At 38.3% G+C, this 16425-nt stretch overlaps 1 protein-coding gene across 2 annotated transcripts in view; it reads left to right on the plus strand.

Annotated features, from left to right (window-relative positions):
• Positions 1-16425, plus strand: part of Zfr (zinc finger RNA binding protein) — a 92191-nt gene that overhangs the window by 67735 nt on the left and 8031 nt on the right. For both annotated transcript variants that reach the window (XM_045132428.1, XM_045132429.1), the window contains 4 exons: positions 409-559; positions 3474-3615; positions 8651-8748; positions 9599-9694. In XM_045132428.1, coding sequence (XP_044988363.1) covers positions 409-559; positions 3474-3615; positions 8651-8748; positions 9599-9694 — 487 coding nt within the window. The remainder of the gene's footprint in view (positions 1-408; positions 560-3473; positions 3616-8650; positions 8749-9598; positions 9695-16425) is intronic.

Genomic DNA, 16425 nt, shown 5'->3' on the forward strand with positions numbered 1-16425 from the left:
TGAATTATGATCTTTAAGTTTCATTTGGAAATGTTTTTATATTCAACATAAGTCTTGCTTTTCTGACATGTAAAATAAAATACAAAGGAATAGATGATATGGCCCACACTTGTAATCCTAGCACACAGAGCTAGAGAAACAGGAGGATCACAAGTTAAAGGTTAGTCTCAGCTACAATGAGATTCTGACAGATAGCTGGACAAAATTTTTCCTATATCATCCTCTATTTTTAATCCATTGTGCTTACCCAGAAGTGTAGTTTAAAATACCGTCTTTTTCTAGTACAACTAATGAAAATTTTCATGTGCAAAAGTCATATTTCACTTACTATTATGTGTAGGAGAATGTCATGGTTGTGGTTGAAAAGGGAAAATGTCAGATGATAATTTAAGTTGATTTTTGATACAGAGCTTTGAAAGGAGTGTTGCGTGTGGGAGTATTGGCAAAAGGATTACTTCTCCGAGGAGACAGAAATGTCAACCTTGTTTTGCTGTGTTCTGAAAAACCCTCAAAGACATTATTAAGCCGTATTGCAGAAAATCTACCCAAACAGCTTGCTGTAAGTATTATGAAAATGTTAAATTTATCATCTACTTTAGAACTTTTTGGCAGAACTAATTGTGCTTCTATTTAAACGGCAACTAGCCTTTTAAAATTTTGGCTTGAGGTAGGTTTTTTGGTTTGTTTTTTCTTAATTAGGAATACTGAAGAGACTATTTTATACAAGTTCAAATGAACCTTTTATTTAGTTGAACACAATCATTTATAATTTTTTTTAAATTTTATTTGCATGCAAAGAGAGAGGGGGGATAAATGAGAATGGGCGCAACAGAGCCTAGTGCCACTGCAAATGACATGTACCACTTTGTGCCTGTGGCTCAATGTGGACACTGGGGAATTGAACCCAGGCAGTCTGGCTTTGCAAGCAGGTGCCTTTAAATGCTGAGCCATCTACCCAGCCCCAGAACACAATTTTTTGTTTGTTTTGTTTGTTTGTTTTTGTTATGTTTTTCAAGATAGGGTCTCGCTGTTAGTTCAGGCTGACTTGGGAGTCACTGTGTATAGTCTCAGGGTGGCTTCAAACTCATGGCAATCCTCCTACCTCTGCTTCCCAAGTTCTGGAATTAAAAGTGTGTACTACCAAACCTGACTAAGAGCCTTTCTTTTTTTTTTTTTTTTTTTTTTTGAGAGAGAGAGAATGGGTGTGCCAGGGCCCTCAGCTGCTGTGATGTCCTGCATCCTCCTTGTGCACATCACGTGCTAATGTCTCTTTGCGTGTTGTATACATGGGACCTGGAGATATAAATATGACTTCTTAGAACTTCTCAGGCAAGCACCTTAACCGCTAAGCCATCTCTTCAGCCCTCAGAAGACATTTTTATATAATTAACAACTTCCATGATTGTAAGCAATAGCCCATGGTAATGCCCTCCCTGCCCCCCAATTTTCCCCTTTGAAACTCCACTCTCCATCATATCCCCTCCCCCTCTCAATCAGCCTCTCTTTTGTTTTGATGTCATGATTTTTTCCTCCTATTATGGTGGTCCTGTGTAGGTAGTGTCAGGCACTATGAGGTCATGGATATCCAGGCCATTTTGTGTCTGGAGAAGCACGTCGTAAGGAGTCCCACCCTTCCTTTGGCTTTTACATTCTTTCCACCACCTCTTCCACAATGAACCCTGAGCCTTGGAAGGTGTGATAGAAATGTTGCAGTGCTGAGCTCTCCTTTGTAACTTCTCAGCATTTTGATGCCTTCCCTCAGAAGACACACTTTGAACGTAGTGTCTAAAAGAATCTTGTTTAAATGTTTTGGGGTTCTTTTTTTTCCTTTGGTTTTTTGTTTGTTTCTTTTGAGGCAGGGTCTCACTCTATCCCAGGCTGACCTGGAATTCACTCTGTAGTCTCAGGGTGGCCTCGAACTCACAGTGATCCTCCTACCTCTGCCTCCCATGTGCTGGGACTAAAGGCGTGTGTCACCATGCCCATCTGTGTTTTAATGTCCTGGGCCTCCTGACTTTTCTGAAGTTGAGAACTTTTACCTTTGCACTTAAAGCTTCTTGTCACATGTGAATTGCCAGCATCACTGCTCTTACTCTTTGGGTCCCTTACTGAGTAAAATAAAAGCTCCTTGAACACAAGAGCTGTTCTATCATGACGTGACCCAACAACCTATACAGCTACCAGCTAATGAACAGGTAGCACATTGACAGGTGAATGATTCATGCAGCAAGCCAGATGGGGAGAGAGGGTCTAGCTTTACATCCCACTCCAAATAGTTTATTTCAGTAATTTTCAGTTTAATACTTCCTATCTGCAATTGACCACAACTAACTGAAACTAGGAAATAAGACCACAAATAAGGAATGGCTATTGTATTTTCAGTTTTTCAATATTACAATTTATTGCTAGCAAGTCATAATAGTGTATAATTAATAGAAAATTCCCTTGGGGGGCTGTTGAGATGGCATAGGGGAAAAAGCACTTGCCTGCAAAACCAAAGGACCCAGGTTCAATTCCTCAGAACCCACAAAAGCCAGATGTACAAGGTGGTACATGCATCTGGTCTCTATAGAGACCCTGGCTCAGAAGAAGAAGAAAAGGTAAGATGGATGGCTGGAGAGATGGTTTAGTAGTTAAGGCACTTGGCTGGTTGTGGTGGCATGTGCCTTTAATCCCAGCACTCTGGAGATCAGTGTGAGTTTGAGGTCAGCCTAAGCTAAAGTGAGACCCTACCTCAAAAAAAAAGAAAGTTGGGCGTGGTGGCACACCCCTTTAATCACAGCACTTGGGAGGTGGAGGTAGGAGGATTGCCATGAGTTCAAGGCCACCCTGAGACTGCATAGTGAATTCCAAGTCAGCTGGGATACAGCAAAACCCTACCTTGAAAAACCAAAAAAAAAAAAAAAGCAGCAGCAGCCAAGCATGTTAGCACACATCTTTAGTCCCAGCTCTCAGGAGGATCACTGTGAGTACAAGGCCACCCTGAGACTACAGAGTGAATTGCAGGTTAGCCTGTGCTATGGTGAGACCCTACCTCGAAAAACAAAAACAAAAAGATCAATACAGTCATTAAAAATAACTTACTACAAATATGAAATAGTAGCTCAACAAAACAGTTCTAAAAATAAGGAAGGGACAGGACAAGAGAGGGATAGGGGCAATCTAGAATGTCTTCCTGTGGAGTCTGATATGGTCTAGTCTTTGTCAAATGATTAAGGGAGTAATGAAGTAGGAGCTGCCATAAAACTTTTATGGGGGAGGGGAGAGAATTGGTATACCAGGGCCTCCAGCCACTACACTTGAACTCCACACGATTGCATCACCTTGTGCATGTGGCTTACATGGGATCTGGGGTGTTGAACATGGGTCCTCAGGTAAGCGCTTTAACCACTAAACCATCTGTCCAACCCAAAGCTGCTTTTGTCTTTTACTGCAAAATGCTCAGCTAACTTCTTGTAATCTTCATTACATAGGTTATAAGTCCTGAGAAGTATGACATAAAATGTGCTGTGTCTGAAGCGGCAATAATTTTGAACTCATGTGTGGAACCCAAAATGCAAGTCACTATCACCCTGACATCTCCAATTATTCGAGAAGAGAACATGAGGGAAGGAGGTTGGAAAGCCATTAAACATTCTACTTTTCTATTACCTTACTTTTTTTTTTTTTTATTTACCTACCTTTTAAGATGGCATTAAGCCCTAGAAGGCAACATGCTGGCATTACATATGAGTTTGATTTAACTTATTCAGCAATCAGCTTTGCTTTAGATCATTTCCTACAAAGTAAATGTTTTAGTGATGTACTTTTATACAAAACATTCATATTATGTAATTGGTTTTCTTCATTTTTTTTTCTTTTTGTGCTAACCTCAGATTTCTGGGAAAAAAAAACCTTCAAAATTATTTTTTGGCATAGTAGACACATTAAAAAAAAGTTTAAAGGTTTACTACTAAGTAGGGGCTACAACTTTAATTTTTGTTAAGAAGTTCTTGTCTTTACATATAAAAAAAAAGCTTCACAAACCAAATTGGCTAAATATTTGTAGCTTTTATGTTTTAAGAGACATTGTTATATGTGTAATCATGAATTTGGCTTGTCCTGAGGTCAACATTTCTAGTTCTCTGAGGTTGCTTTTTGGTTTTTCGTACTTTGATAAGTGCAGAACATCCTAATACACACAGATTTGGGCCTCTGGCCTGAACATGCTAGTGATATTTTAAAATAATGTTTATATATAGTTAATGAGCTATAATACAGTCAGGGTTTTTAACTTAATTTACAATTGTAGAATATGAAATAATACTGGTGCCAGCAATGTTGCTTTAGGGACTTTTCTGTAACATATTCAGAGCTTCGAAGCTTTTAAGCCAAAAAGCATGATCAGTGTCTGCAGTTTGTTGGTTCTATTTTATGGGTCAGATAAAACTTCCTTTGTTTCCTTTAATGTTGTTTTTACACATCTTAACTTGTTAGATAGGGAGTTCTATACTAATGTTTGTAATACAGGTTGAGGAGAAAGGGTTCTCAGTTATTCATTTATAAATGTTTTCTTTTAACAAAGCAATGTATTTTTCTAATGCACTGGGCTTTCCATGGCCCAGAAAAACAATGTTGACCAAAAATGTCATTGGGTGACATGTCTGATTTTCCATACTGTATATGTACACTACTTTAGGATTTGGATGTTGTAGCTTTAATTTCTTACCTTGAAATGAAGTGAGTTTTGTGTAAAGGATCCTTTATGTGATCATGAGTTTCCCTAAAGGACTCACTATGAGTGTTGCTGGAAAAATAGTTCCTGAATTAATTTGACAAGGTTGTAAGTGGCATGTGATCCTTTACTTAGATTTAATAAAAATCTAATATTTATCATAGATCAACATTGCTGTATTTAATGTTAAATTATACTCATGTAACCATTTAACTTTATTTCAGAATACCTTTGCCCTTTTACAGTCTCAATTAGTATATTATCAAACAATTTTATTAGGTTGCCAGAGTCTACAGTTAATACTATCATATCTGTAGTAAATCCTTTAACAAACTCCTTCTAAAGGAAACAAAATTACCTTTAGTCCCAGCACTGGGGAGGCAGAGGTAGGAGGATCACCGTGAGTTCGAGGCCACCCTGAGACTATGAATTCCAGGTCAGCCTGAGCTAGAGTGAGACCCTACCTCAAAAAACCAAAAAAATAAATAAAATTTTAAAAAATTATTTAAAAAGGAAACAAAATTATATTTTTGTCTGACCCAGATTTGAGTTAGAATTACGGTTCTGAATTTCTATAAATACGATCATGAGGGAACAGCTAAAATGAAAGATTTGCTTCATGACACTGAGCTGGAAAGTTGGATATGCCAAAGCATTAGAAACATTGATAGTGTTCCTTGCTGCAGATGACTGCAGTAAACCATGTCTTTAGCTTCATTGTGAAGATTGCTTCCTTCTTGCTGCAGAATATCGGTATGTATTCTCTCTCACTGCAGCTCCCAGTGCTCTGTGTCTTAAAATCACTTAAAGCCTGTAGCTTGCTTTGGGGAGTTAGTACAGGGTGTAAGGAAGGCTTTGCCGGAAGATACTGTAAATCACGAGACTTACTACTTGCACATAGTGTGGTAGCCTCTTCAATGAGTAGTGATCCTGTTTGATGTGAAAAATTACTTAGAAAAAGAAATTATTAAATTGTCCAAATAACTGTTAAACGCATGACAGATCGATTTTTTTGTGTGTGTGGTGCTGTGTTTGACAGTTAACCATTTAGTAAACATTTATTTGACCTTAAGCTTGAAATGTTCAGAATGCTCTAACCGTTGCTCCAGAGTCTTTTCTGTAGCAAATCAAGTATTATGTGTGTTTTTTTCCATCTGTACCTTATCAGGCCCGGTCCAAAGCCTTCTAGCAGAGGGGATTGATTCCTGTCAGGGGTTGCTGCCAAGACATCGGAAGGATTTTTGACCAAGGTTTTCAAAAGCTCAGTGTCACATCTGCCATTTGATTAAGGGGGATTTTGGATACAGAGACTGGCATTTATTGTTCTTGTGTGGCTGTTTTGTCTGTCTTTGTCTCTTCTAGAATTGAGCAGTGTTCACACTAGTTTTTAAATGGTTGAGTTGATTACATATTTTATATAGCCATGTTAAATTAATATTTCCCATTAACTTTTAATCATAAAACAGTGTGGACACAGCATGTCTTCTGATTGGTGATTAACCCCTTAAAATTTATGAAGTATATTCATATAGGAAAATAATTTATATATTTTGTTTTTATAAATTAACTGATTTTTGTTTTGTTTTGTTGACTGGGTATTAAGCAACAAGTATGATTTTGTTTTTAGCACAATATATCTAAGGGGTTAATCCACTTGGAATACAGAAATGGGTACAAAAATCCACACTCTAAATTTAACAAAATTTTTCTACTTCAAGCTCTTGTTTTTAACTGCAGTAGGTGCTTTGGGCATTCTTGAATTTGTATCATTGATTAAATTTTTCAATGTTAGGAGCCGTATACAAAAAGGAAATTTTTCTTAGATATTGAAAGAAATTGTAAATTAGCATTAGATAGTTAGGAACTTTTTAAATAATACATTGTTACCTAAACTGTATTCTAGCTACAGCAGGTAATGTCAGCAAGGTTCTTTAGTGTGTTCTGCATGCTTTGGAGAGAAGTGATTGGGAACATAGTTCTTTTTTAGCTTAGTGAGCTAATCTTTTTCTTGTGTTCCTTTTCTTTCCCTGAGCATAGTCCTTTTCTTATATTAAGTTATTTGTAGGTTCAGTAGTTGGTCTTGGAGGTTTTGAAAGTACTACTAATATTTTTGTCTTACCTAGCATTTTTGTTAGCACCAGATTCCTTATTCAGTGTCCATCTCAAAATTCCACTTTTCCTTGTCTGTAAGACTTCCTTATTTATAGGGTTTCTAAATAATCTTTCTATGTAATGACTTGAAGAACAACAACTAATAAAAGAAAACCCAGCTGGGCATGGTAGCGCATGCCTTTAGTCCCAGCACTTGGGAGGCAAAGGTAGGAGGATTGCTGAGAGCTTAAGGCTACCCTGAGACTACATAGTGAATTCTACGTCAGCCTGAACTCAAGTGAGACCCTGTGAGAGAAAGGAAGGAAGGATATGAGGGAGGAAGGAAGGAAAGAAAGCCTAGTTAGGGAATAGAATTCTCAGTTTTTATATGCGCTTTTTACATTTTATCTACTTAGAATAATAACTTCTGGATGCTTATAAGACATTTAAGTAATTTATCCAGATTTGTAAGTAACACTTGTAAAATATACTTTTTTTTCTTATTTTATCATTTTCTTAATATTTTTATGTGTTTGTAAGCAGAGAGAGGGAGAGAGAGCAGACAGACATGCCAGGGCCTCCATCCACTGCAAATGAACTCCCAGTGCATGTATCATTTTGTACATTGCTTTACATGGGTACTGGTGAATTGAACCCAGGTCCTTAAGCTTTGCAGGCAAGCACCTTAACCACTTAGCCATCTCTCCCAACTTACATTTCTTTTTGTTCCTCATAGACGTTTATTCAGTAAAATACTACATTGTATCCTAAGTGCCTCAAAATTATTTTCATGCTCTTTAGCTTAAAAGACTGTTAAATTCAATAGACTACTTTTATGATTTTTCTGTATCTAGAGAACATACCACAAGCCAGGTGTGATGGCTCACATCTATAATTGTAGCATTTAAGAGGCTAAGACAGGAGGAATCCCCATGAGTTCAAAGCCTGCCTAGGGTAGAGTGAGCTCTGTCTCAAAAATAAATAAATAAAATAAAAGAGATGGTCATGGTGGTGCATGGCTTTAATCCCAGCACTTGGGAGGCAGAGGTAGGAGGATTGCTGTGGCTTCAAGGCCACCCTGAGATTACATAGTGAATTCCAGGTCAGCCTGGGATAGAACAAAACCCTAACATTGAAAAAACAAAACAAAACAAAAAAGATTTTACATACTATTTATCATCAAGGCATATTGCTTACTGTATTTTTTTGTATATTTAACTCTGTTTAATCATGCTAGTTCCCATAGCCCTTTTCTGCTTTGCCCATTGTTTCTTCCACTTATTTGGAATGCTTTTATGAAAACTGAATAAAGGGCATTATATAATCCCTTATGATAAACATTTAAAATTCTCTTGGGAAGGAAAAAGCATTGAACTTTCTTTAGGTACATGGTTTAGGGTGTTTTTTTATATATATAATTAATATATTTATCATTCCATATTTATCTTCATTTCTGTTCTTTATTAGCCCCAGAATACCTTAGAATACTTTATGTAAACTCAGTAGTTTATTGTACAGTCTCATTTAAGGTGGATTTTTGTGTTCCCTCTTGTCTTGTGTTCTTTGTGCTGGTGCACTGTGTCCAATAATCTTTCCATTAGATTTCATTCTGGTGGGTAAGGTTGCTATTTTCAGATGTGGTTTATGATACTACTTTAGTGGAATTCTTCTTTTGTAGCTCATGTTGCATTTATGTAAATTTGTTGAAAATAACACCCTGGGTACATTAAACTTCTGATATACTCAAATGGCTCATGTGACACTGGTGCTACTTTAAGAAAGTGTCTTGCTCACCTGGTCAAACACCCATTCCTCACTGCATTTTGCCAATTCAATCCATTTTAGATGTAACCTCGGGTATGGTGAAAGACCCACCGGACGTCTTGGACAGGCAAAAATGCCTTGACGCTCTGGCTGCTCTACGCCACGCTAAGTGGTTCCAGGTTCGGAACATCATTTTACTTTTTCTTGTAGCCTTATGAGAGAGTAGTTCAGTACAACATGTTTAACTGTGCTTAAACATTCCCAAAGATTGCCCAAGCAATACTATTTTAAATTAAATCTCAGAAAATATGTTAACATAGAAAGCTGGGTATGAAGATCTGCATATTGCAGGTACTATTCATTTGACAATAAACATGTTTGGGGGTATTTTATAGCTTGAATTTATTTTTTATTTTTAGTGGCTATATTTAAAGTTGACTTGTTTAGGCCCATCACATGTTTGTGTATATATATTATATTCCATAAGGCTGCAGATTAACGTTGCTTTAAATAACAGAATATGTGTTTAAAGCTTTGTGTATAGTTTTAAGATATTTCCCTCCTTCTCTAAGTTAATTAAGTGTAGGGAGTGAAAGGTGAGGAAGCAGCTGTTTGGTTTAGTGACTTTGCAGTCATGCAAAGTCACAGAAAGGAAACCAGACAGATTTCCTTAACCTTTCAGTCCCTAGACAGACTTTTTAGCTCTTTACTTTTTCTTTTATTTCTAATATAGGCAGATTTTTTTTTTCAGTTTACTGTTTCAAATGAACAAGGTCAAGGTTCACAGGGGATCAAGAAATATTATTCTTGTATAATCTGTTTACTTTGACCTAAATACCAGCTTTTAAATACTAACTCTGGCATAAAATACTGCTGTAAATGGCAGCTCATTGAATCCACCTTAAATGTAATTATTTTTATTTTTATCTGAGCTTCCATTGAACAGTGGTATTTTAACTTTTTTTTTCATCAAGGGACATTTTCAATATTTCTGAGATTAATTCAACTGGTTTTTGTGTTGCCCTTAAGGCTAGAGCTAATGGTCTGCAATCCTGTGTGATTATCATACGTATTCTCCGAGACCTCTGTCAGCGAGTTCCAACTTGGTCTGATTTTCCAAGCTGGGTAAGTAGTGTGTAACTAACTACATGTTATGAAGAAGGAACATTTAGAAAGTGTTTCTATAGTCACTTTTTGTCATCTGAGCTTATATTTAATCATTAGCTTTATTTTCATTTACATGTAGTTTTTATTCTCCTGATGAGAAATCTTGTGGATCGGAAAATACTTAATTTTTCTTGTTGTTTTCTAAAGTATAATTAATATTTCCTTTGTATTTTTCCTTTTCATCCATGTTCTTTTGACAGTGTTTATTAATTTTCTAAGTTTTCTAAAGCTATTATAACAGTGATTTACTGGCTTTTATATAGGTAGATATATAAAGACTCAAATTGAACTGTTAATCCCTCTGCAAGTTCTGTTAACTATCTTTTAAATATACATGGCCGTGGGCTGGAGAGATGGCTTAGCAGTTAAACGCTTGCCTGTGAAGCCTAAGGACCCCGGTTCCAGGCTCGATTCCCCAGGACCCACGTTTGCCAGATGCACAAGGTCTGGAGTTCATTTGCAGTGGCAGGAGGCCCTGGCGCGCCCATTCTCTCTCTCTCTCTCTATCTGTCTCTTTCTCTCTATGTGTCTGTCACTCTCAAATAAATAAATAAAAAAAAAATTAAGCCGGGTGTGGTGGTGCACGCCTTTAATCCCAGCACTCGGGAGGCAGAGGTAGGAGGATCACCGTGAGTTTGAGGCCACCCTGAGATAACAGAGTTAATTCCAGGTCAGCCTGGACCAGAGTGAGACCCTACCTCAAAAAACCAAAAAAATAAATTAATTAAAAATATATATATACATGGCCGTGGGCTGAAGAGATGGCTTAGCAGTTAAGGTACTTGCCTACAAACCAAAGGACCCAGGTTCGATTCCCCATGATCCACATAAGCCAGATGCACAAGGTGGCACATGCGTCTGGAGTTCATTTTGCAGTGACTAGATGGCCCTGGTATGCCCATTCTCATATTCTCTCCCCCCACAACACACAACTCTTTCTCTCTCAAGTAAATAAATATATGTGGCTGGGAATTTTTAAATTTTAGATAAATACATTATTTGCTGGGTGTGGTGGTACACACCTTTGATCCTAGCACTCTGTCCACAGAGATAGGCGGATCACCATGAGTAGATGCTACCCTGAGACTATATAGTGAATTGTAGATCAGCCTGGGCTAGAGCAAGACCCTATGTCAGGGGAAAAAATTTAGATAAATACATTATTCCAAAACAATGCATATTGTCAGGAAATTCAGTCACATAAAATTAGCTATAAAAATAGCTGTTTGTCCTTCCAAGGCTCAGGGTCTATTGCAGAAGAGGTGGCGGAAAGAATGTGAGAGCCAAAGGAAGGGTAGGACTCCTTAAACAATGTGCTCCCCCCAGACACAAATTAGCCTGAATATCTATGACCTCACAGTGCCTGACACTACCTACACAAGACCATCATAAGAGGAGGAAAAGATGATGATGTCAAAATAAAAGACAGACTGGTTGAGATGGGAAGGGGATGTGATGGAGAATGGAGTTTCAAAGGGGAAAGTGGGGTGAGGGGGGCGGGTATTACCATGGGATATTTTTTATAATCATGGAAGTTGTTAATAATAATTTAAAAAATGAAGAAAAAAATAGAGCTGGAGAGATGGCTGAGTAGTTAAAGTGTTTGCCTGCAAAACCAAAGGATCCCAGTTCTACTCTTCCAGGATCCACGTACGCCAGATGCACAAGGGGCGCAAGCATCTGGAGTTTGTTTGCAGTGGCTGGAGGTTCTGGTGTGTTCGCACGCGTTCTCTTTCTTTGTGTTTCTCTCAAATAAATAAATAAAATATTTTTTAAAAACAAAAAATAGCTGTTTTTAAAACAACTATTCACCCTTAATATTTATAAAAGAAAAGATTAATAAGCCAGTACTTGGGAGGCAGAGATAGGAGGACTGCCATGAGTTCAAGGCTACTCTGAGACTAAATAGTGAATTTCAGGTCAGTCTGGGCTAGCGTGAGACCTTCTCGAAAACAAACAAAAAAATAGACTTTTTACCTGTTTTCCATACTGTGCTCCACATAAGTACAAGGATGTAATGCAGGCTTGTTCTACCTGTTGTTGGTTATCTTTTTTATTTTAAGTAATTTCATATTGTATATAGTGTGACATTTCAGTAATATGTACAGTGTATAATGATCAGATCAGGTAATTGTCATATTAAACTCAGACATTTGTCATTTCTTTATGCTGTGATTATTGAGAGTTCTCTGTTAGATATCTTAAAATAAACCATCAGGACAAGTATATAATTGTTAATCATAGTTACTCCATTGTGCTAAGTGGCCTCCAGCCACTGCAAATGAACTCTAGACGCATGCGCCCCCTTGGGCATCTGGCTTACGTGGGTCCTGCGGAAGTGAACTGAGGACCTTTGGCTCTGCAGGCAAATACCTTAAAATACTAATCCATCCCTACAGCCCCGCTATGACCTACTTTGATTCTCCTGATTATCTCCAGAGTGCTGAGACTACAGAAATGTGTCACTATGTCCAGTTAACAATTACTTTCCTACCTCACTCAGCCTTCTTACTAGTGGATTAGGCATGTGCTACCAAGCCCAGCAAAAGCCAGGGCTGGGGCTGGAGAGATGGCTTAGCACTTAAGTGCTTGCCTGTGAAGTCTAAGGATCCCGGTTCGAGGCTCAATTCCCCAGGACCCACGTTAGCCAGAGGCACAAGGGGCCGCACACATCTGGAGTTCATTTGCAGTGGCTGGAAGCCCTGGCGCGCCCATTCTCTCTCTCTCTCTCTCTCTCTCTCTCTCTCCCTCCCTCCCTCCCTCCTCCTCCTCCTGTCTGTCACTTTCAAGGAAATTTTAAAAAAAATTAAAAGCCAGGGCTGTTTGTATGCTAGAAGTGGCATGTATGCACACATAAGACTGTTTAACCCTTTCATACATTTCACAATATAAAATAAGGTGCTTTGTGTCACATGTATTAGAAAAACAGATCCTTTTGCAATTAGACTTGCAAACAGAAGCCTGTGCTACATGTGTTAGTGTTAATCCATGTCTACCAAAACACGTGCAGCCTTTGTATGTAATTGCTTGTAATGTGTATAAAGTCATAACTTCCTAACATAAATATCTTCATCTGTAAAATTGGGATAATCCTATCTGCCTCCAGAAAGTAGAAAAATAGAAAAAGTAAAAGGTTTTACATCAAAAAGATAATTGGTTCATATGTAACTTCATCAGCTAACTACATGATCTTGCACAAACTGCTTAATGTCTTTTAAGGTTTTTGCTTTTAAATCTATAAAATTGTAGCCTGATAGCATCTAGTTGCAAGAATCAATGAAATACACTTATTTATACTGCTCACTTAGCATGGTGCTTGTCATTTAGTAGGAGGTATCTCTGTTAATACTACTGGAAATAGGCATGGCTTTAAACAGTTATGGAGCCGGGGATTTACCTAAGTACTAGAACACTTGCCTGCTGTACCTCCAGGTCCTGGGTTCAGTCCCCAGCCCCGCAAAGTTAAGAAAGGGCAAATAACTGTCCTGGATTTTGAATCATTTACTATGAAGATCTTGTATCTTTAAATGACTCTAGCCACCAATCGTTTTTGCATTATAACCTTCAGCATCATTTCCTTAGAAACACACTTTATCTTACCATGCCTAAATTATAGCTGGTTTTTGGTTTTTCAGGGTATCGCTTCAGTCTAGTCCAGACTGACCTGGAATTCACTATGTAGTCTCACAGTGGTCTCAAACTTATGGTGATCCTCCTACCTCTGCTAATATCAAAGGCGTGCACCACCACACCCAGCTTAGAGGCTGATTAATACTTACTTTTCTCAAAAGATTCTCAGGAAGTGCATAGTGAAAGTTTGAATCATTTATGGAAAGTTGTGGGGGTTTTGGTTTGTCGTTTCACTGCAGATATTTTTGTTTTTATCATTTACTATTTGAGAAAGAGAGAATGGACCTGTCAGGGCCTCCAGCCATTGGGAACAAACTCCAGACACATGTACCACCTTGTGCATCTTGCTTATGTGGGTTGTGGACAATCACACCTGGGCCATTCAGCTTTACAGGCAAGCACCTTAACCACAAAGCCATTTCTCCAGCCCTCATTGCAGATTTTAAGCACATAAATTGTTGCGATATTTCTTGTTAACCTCTTATCCCAGTATGCCGATATTCTAATTATATCTAATAAATATTGAATGTCTGCTATATCCTAGCAACTCAGATTGTGCAAGTGGATTCAAAATAAATAACACTGACCTTACTCTTGAGGACTTTGCAGTCATTTGGACATCTTAAAATTATTTATCTGTAACTATGATACACATATGCATAGTTTCTAGATGGCTGCATTTTATGCATTAAAACAAGACCTGCATAATAGGAGGGGGAAAAACAATGGCATCAAAATAGAAGGGAAACAAGTGGGAAAGAAGAGATTCAGAGGAAAGAGGGCTTGGGCAGGGTTAAAGGAGAGTGATGGGAAGAGATTAGGATCAATCATAATATGTCCTTTATATTTTTGGAAGTTGTCAATAAAAAGGATTTTAAAAAGCCACTAACACCTTTAAATGATGAATCGTTTAAAAGGGTCTTGAATAAGATCTTAGGTTTTCTTTGTAGTCTTTTATGCTTCCGATTATCATTTTTCACAGCCGTTAATTATTTTTTAATTTATTACTGAAGGAGAGAGAGAATGCTGCTTCAGGCCCTCTTGCCCAACAAACTCCCTATACATGTGCCACCATGGGCATCTGGTTTATGTGGGTTCTAGGGAATAGAACCTAGGTCCTTAGGCTTTGCAGGCAAGTCCTTAACTGTTAAGCCATCTCTCCAGCCCCGGAACAAATTTCTGTGTTCACCAAAAGCCACCAAGTTGTACACGTTTAAAAGGATGACCTGTACATAAATTATAAACTTTTTGATTTTTGATGTAGGGTCTCAATCAAGCTCAGGGTGACCTGGAATTCACTCTTGTTTTCTCAGGGTAGCCTCAATTTCCTACCTCTGCCTCTCAAGTGCTAGGACTAAAGGCGAGCACCACCATACCCAGCGTGGCCTAAGTATTATTAAGATGAAAATTTTCTCTAAACTGAATAACAAACCAAATCTGGACTAATTGCTTTTTAAATCTGTACTTTTACATTGCCTTTCATTTATTTAATATTTTTTGAGTGTTCTAACCAGGTTCAACCCAGTTATTGTGATATCCGACTACATCAGATACATTCAGGATGTTTTGCCACAGTTTTGTTTGGGTCTCTTAAGAATGGAATTTACAGAAAAATTATATTTTATACTTGAGCTCCAATTACTCATTTTTTTAAACAAAAGTTTAGATAATACCTGTTGTTTGCAAATCAAAAAAACAGTGCTAGGGCTGGAGAGATCGCCTAGCGGTTAAAGGCGCTTGCTTGCGAAGCCTAAGAACTCATGTTTGAATCTCTTCTCCCACATAGCCAAACACAGGTGCACAATGTCACACATGCGCCACAAGGCACATGTATGTGGTGTTCACTTGTAGCAGCCAAAGCCCCTAGTGAGCCCATTCTCCCTCCCTGTCCCAATTTAAGTTAAGCCAGGGATGGTGGTGCATATCATGAATTTGAGACTACATAGTGAATTCCAAGTCAACCTGGGCTAGTGCAAGACCCTACCTCAGAAAACCAAAAGAAATTGTAAAAAATACACATTTTATTTGCAATGAGAGAGAAAATGGGTGTGGCAGGGCCTCTCGCTACTGCAAATAAACTTTGGAAGCATGTGTCACTTTGTGTATCTGGCTTTTATGTGGGTACTGGAGAATCAAACCTGGGTGGTTAGGTTTTGCAGGAGCACACATTAATTGCTAAGGCATCTCTTCAGCCCCCAATAATTGATTTAAAGATCATTTCGGGATTTTTTTTTGGTTTTTGGGCTTTTTTTTAGTTTTTCGAGGTAGAGTCTCACTGTAGCCCAGGCTGACCTGGAATTCACTATATAGTCTCAGGATGGCCTTGAACTCACAGCGATCCTCCTACCTGTGCCTCTCAAGTGCTGAGATTAAAGGTGTGTGCCACCACACCCGGCTTCATTTTGGTTTTGTTTGGATGGTTTGGTTTAGTTTTTTGTTTAGTTTTGTTTTGAAGTAGGGTGTCACTTTAGCCCAGGCTGACCTGGAAACCTCACTCTGCATTCCCATACGGGCCTTGAATTCACAGCAATCTTCCTAATTCTGCCTCCTGAGTGCTACATTGCTTTGATAGCTGGTCTTGTCCTTGCATTGATTTTGTTTCCTTTTTTTTTTTTTAATCTATTTCCTCATTTGTTTGTTTTGTGGAGAGCTCACTATGTTGCCCACACTGTTATCAAACTCCTGCACCTAATATTCTTGAATTTATTTGTCAGGTTTGCATTGCTGGCCAAAATCACCCAACCAAGAGCTGCTTTTTAGGGGGAAAAGGGTTTATTTTGGTTTACAGATTCGAAGGAAAGCTCCACAATGGCAGGGGAAACGGTGGCATGAGCAGAGGGTGGACATCACCCCTGGCCAGCATAAAGTGGACAACAGGAACAGGAGAGCGTGCCAAACATTGGTATGGGGAAACTGGCTATAATAAGCCTATCCCCAGCAATATTCCACCTCCAGGAGGCTTTAATTTCCAATTGCCATCAGCTGGGGAGACTAGCATTCAGAACACCTAAGTGTTTGAGGTACACCTGAATCAGACCACCGCAGTATCAATTTTATGA

Source organism: Jaculus jaculus, chromosome 13 (assembly GCF_020740685.1).
Source record: "Jaculus jaculus isolate mJacJac1 chromosome 13, mJacJac1.mat.Y.cur, whole genome shotgun sequence".
Classification (NCBI taxonomy): Eukaryota; Metazoa; Chordata; class Mammalia; order Rodentia; family Dipodidae; genus Jaculus; species Jaculus jaculus.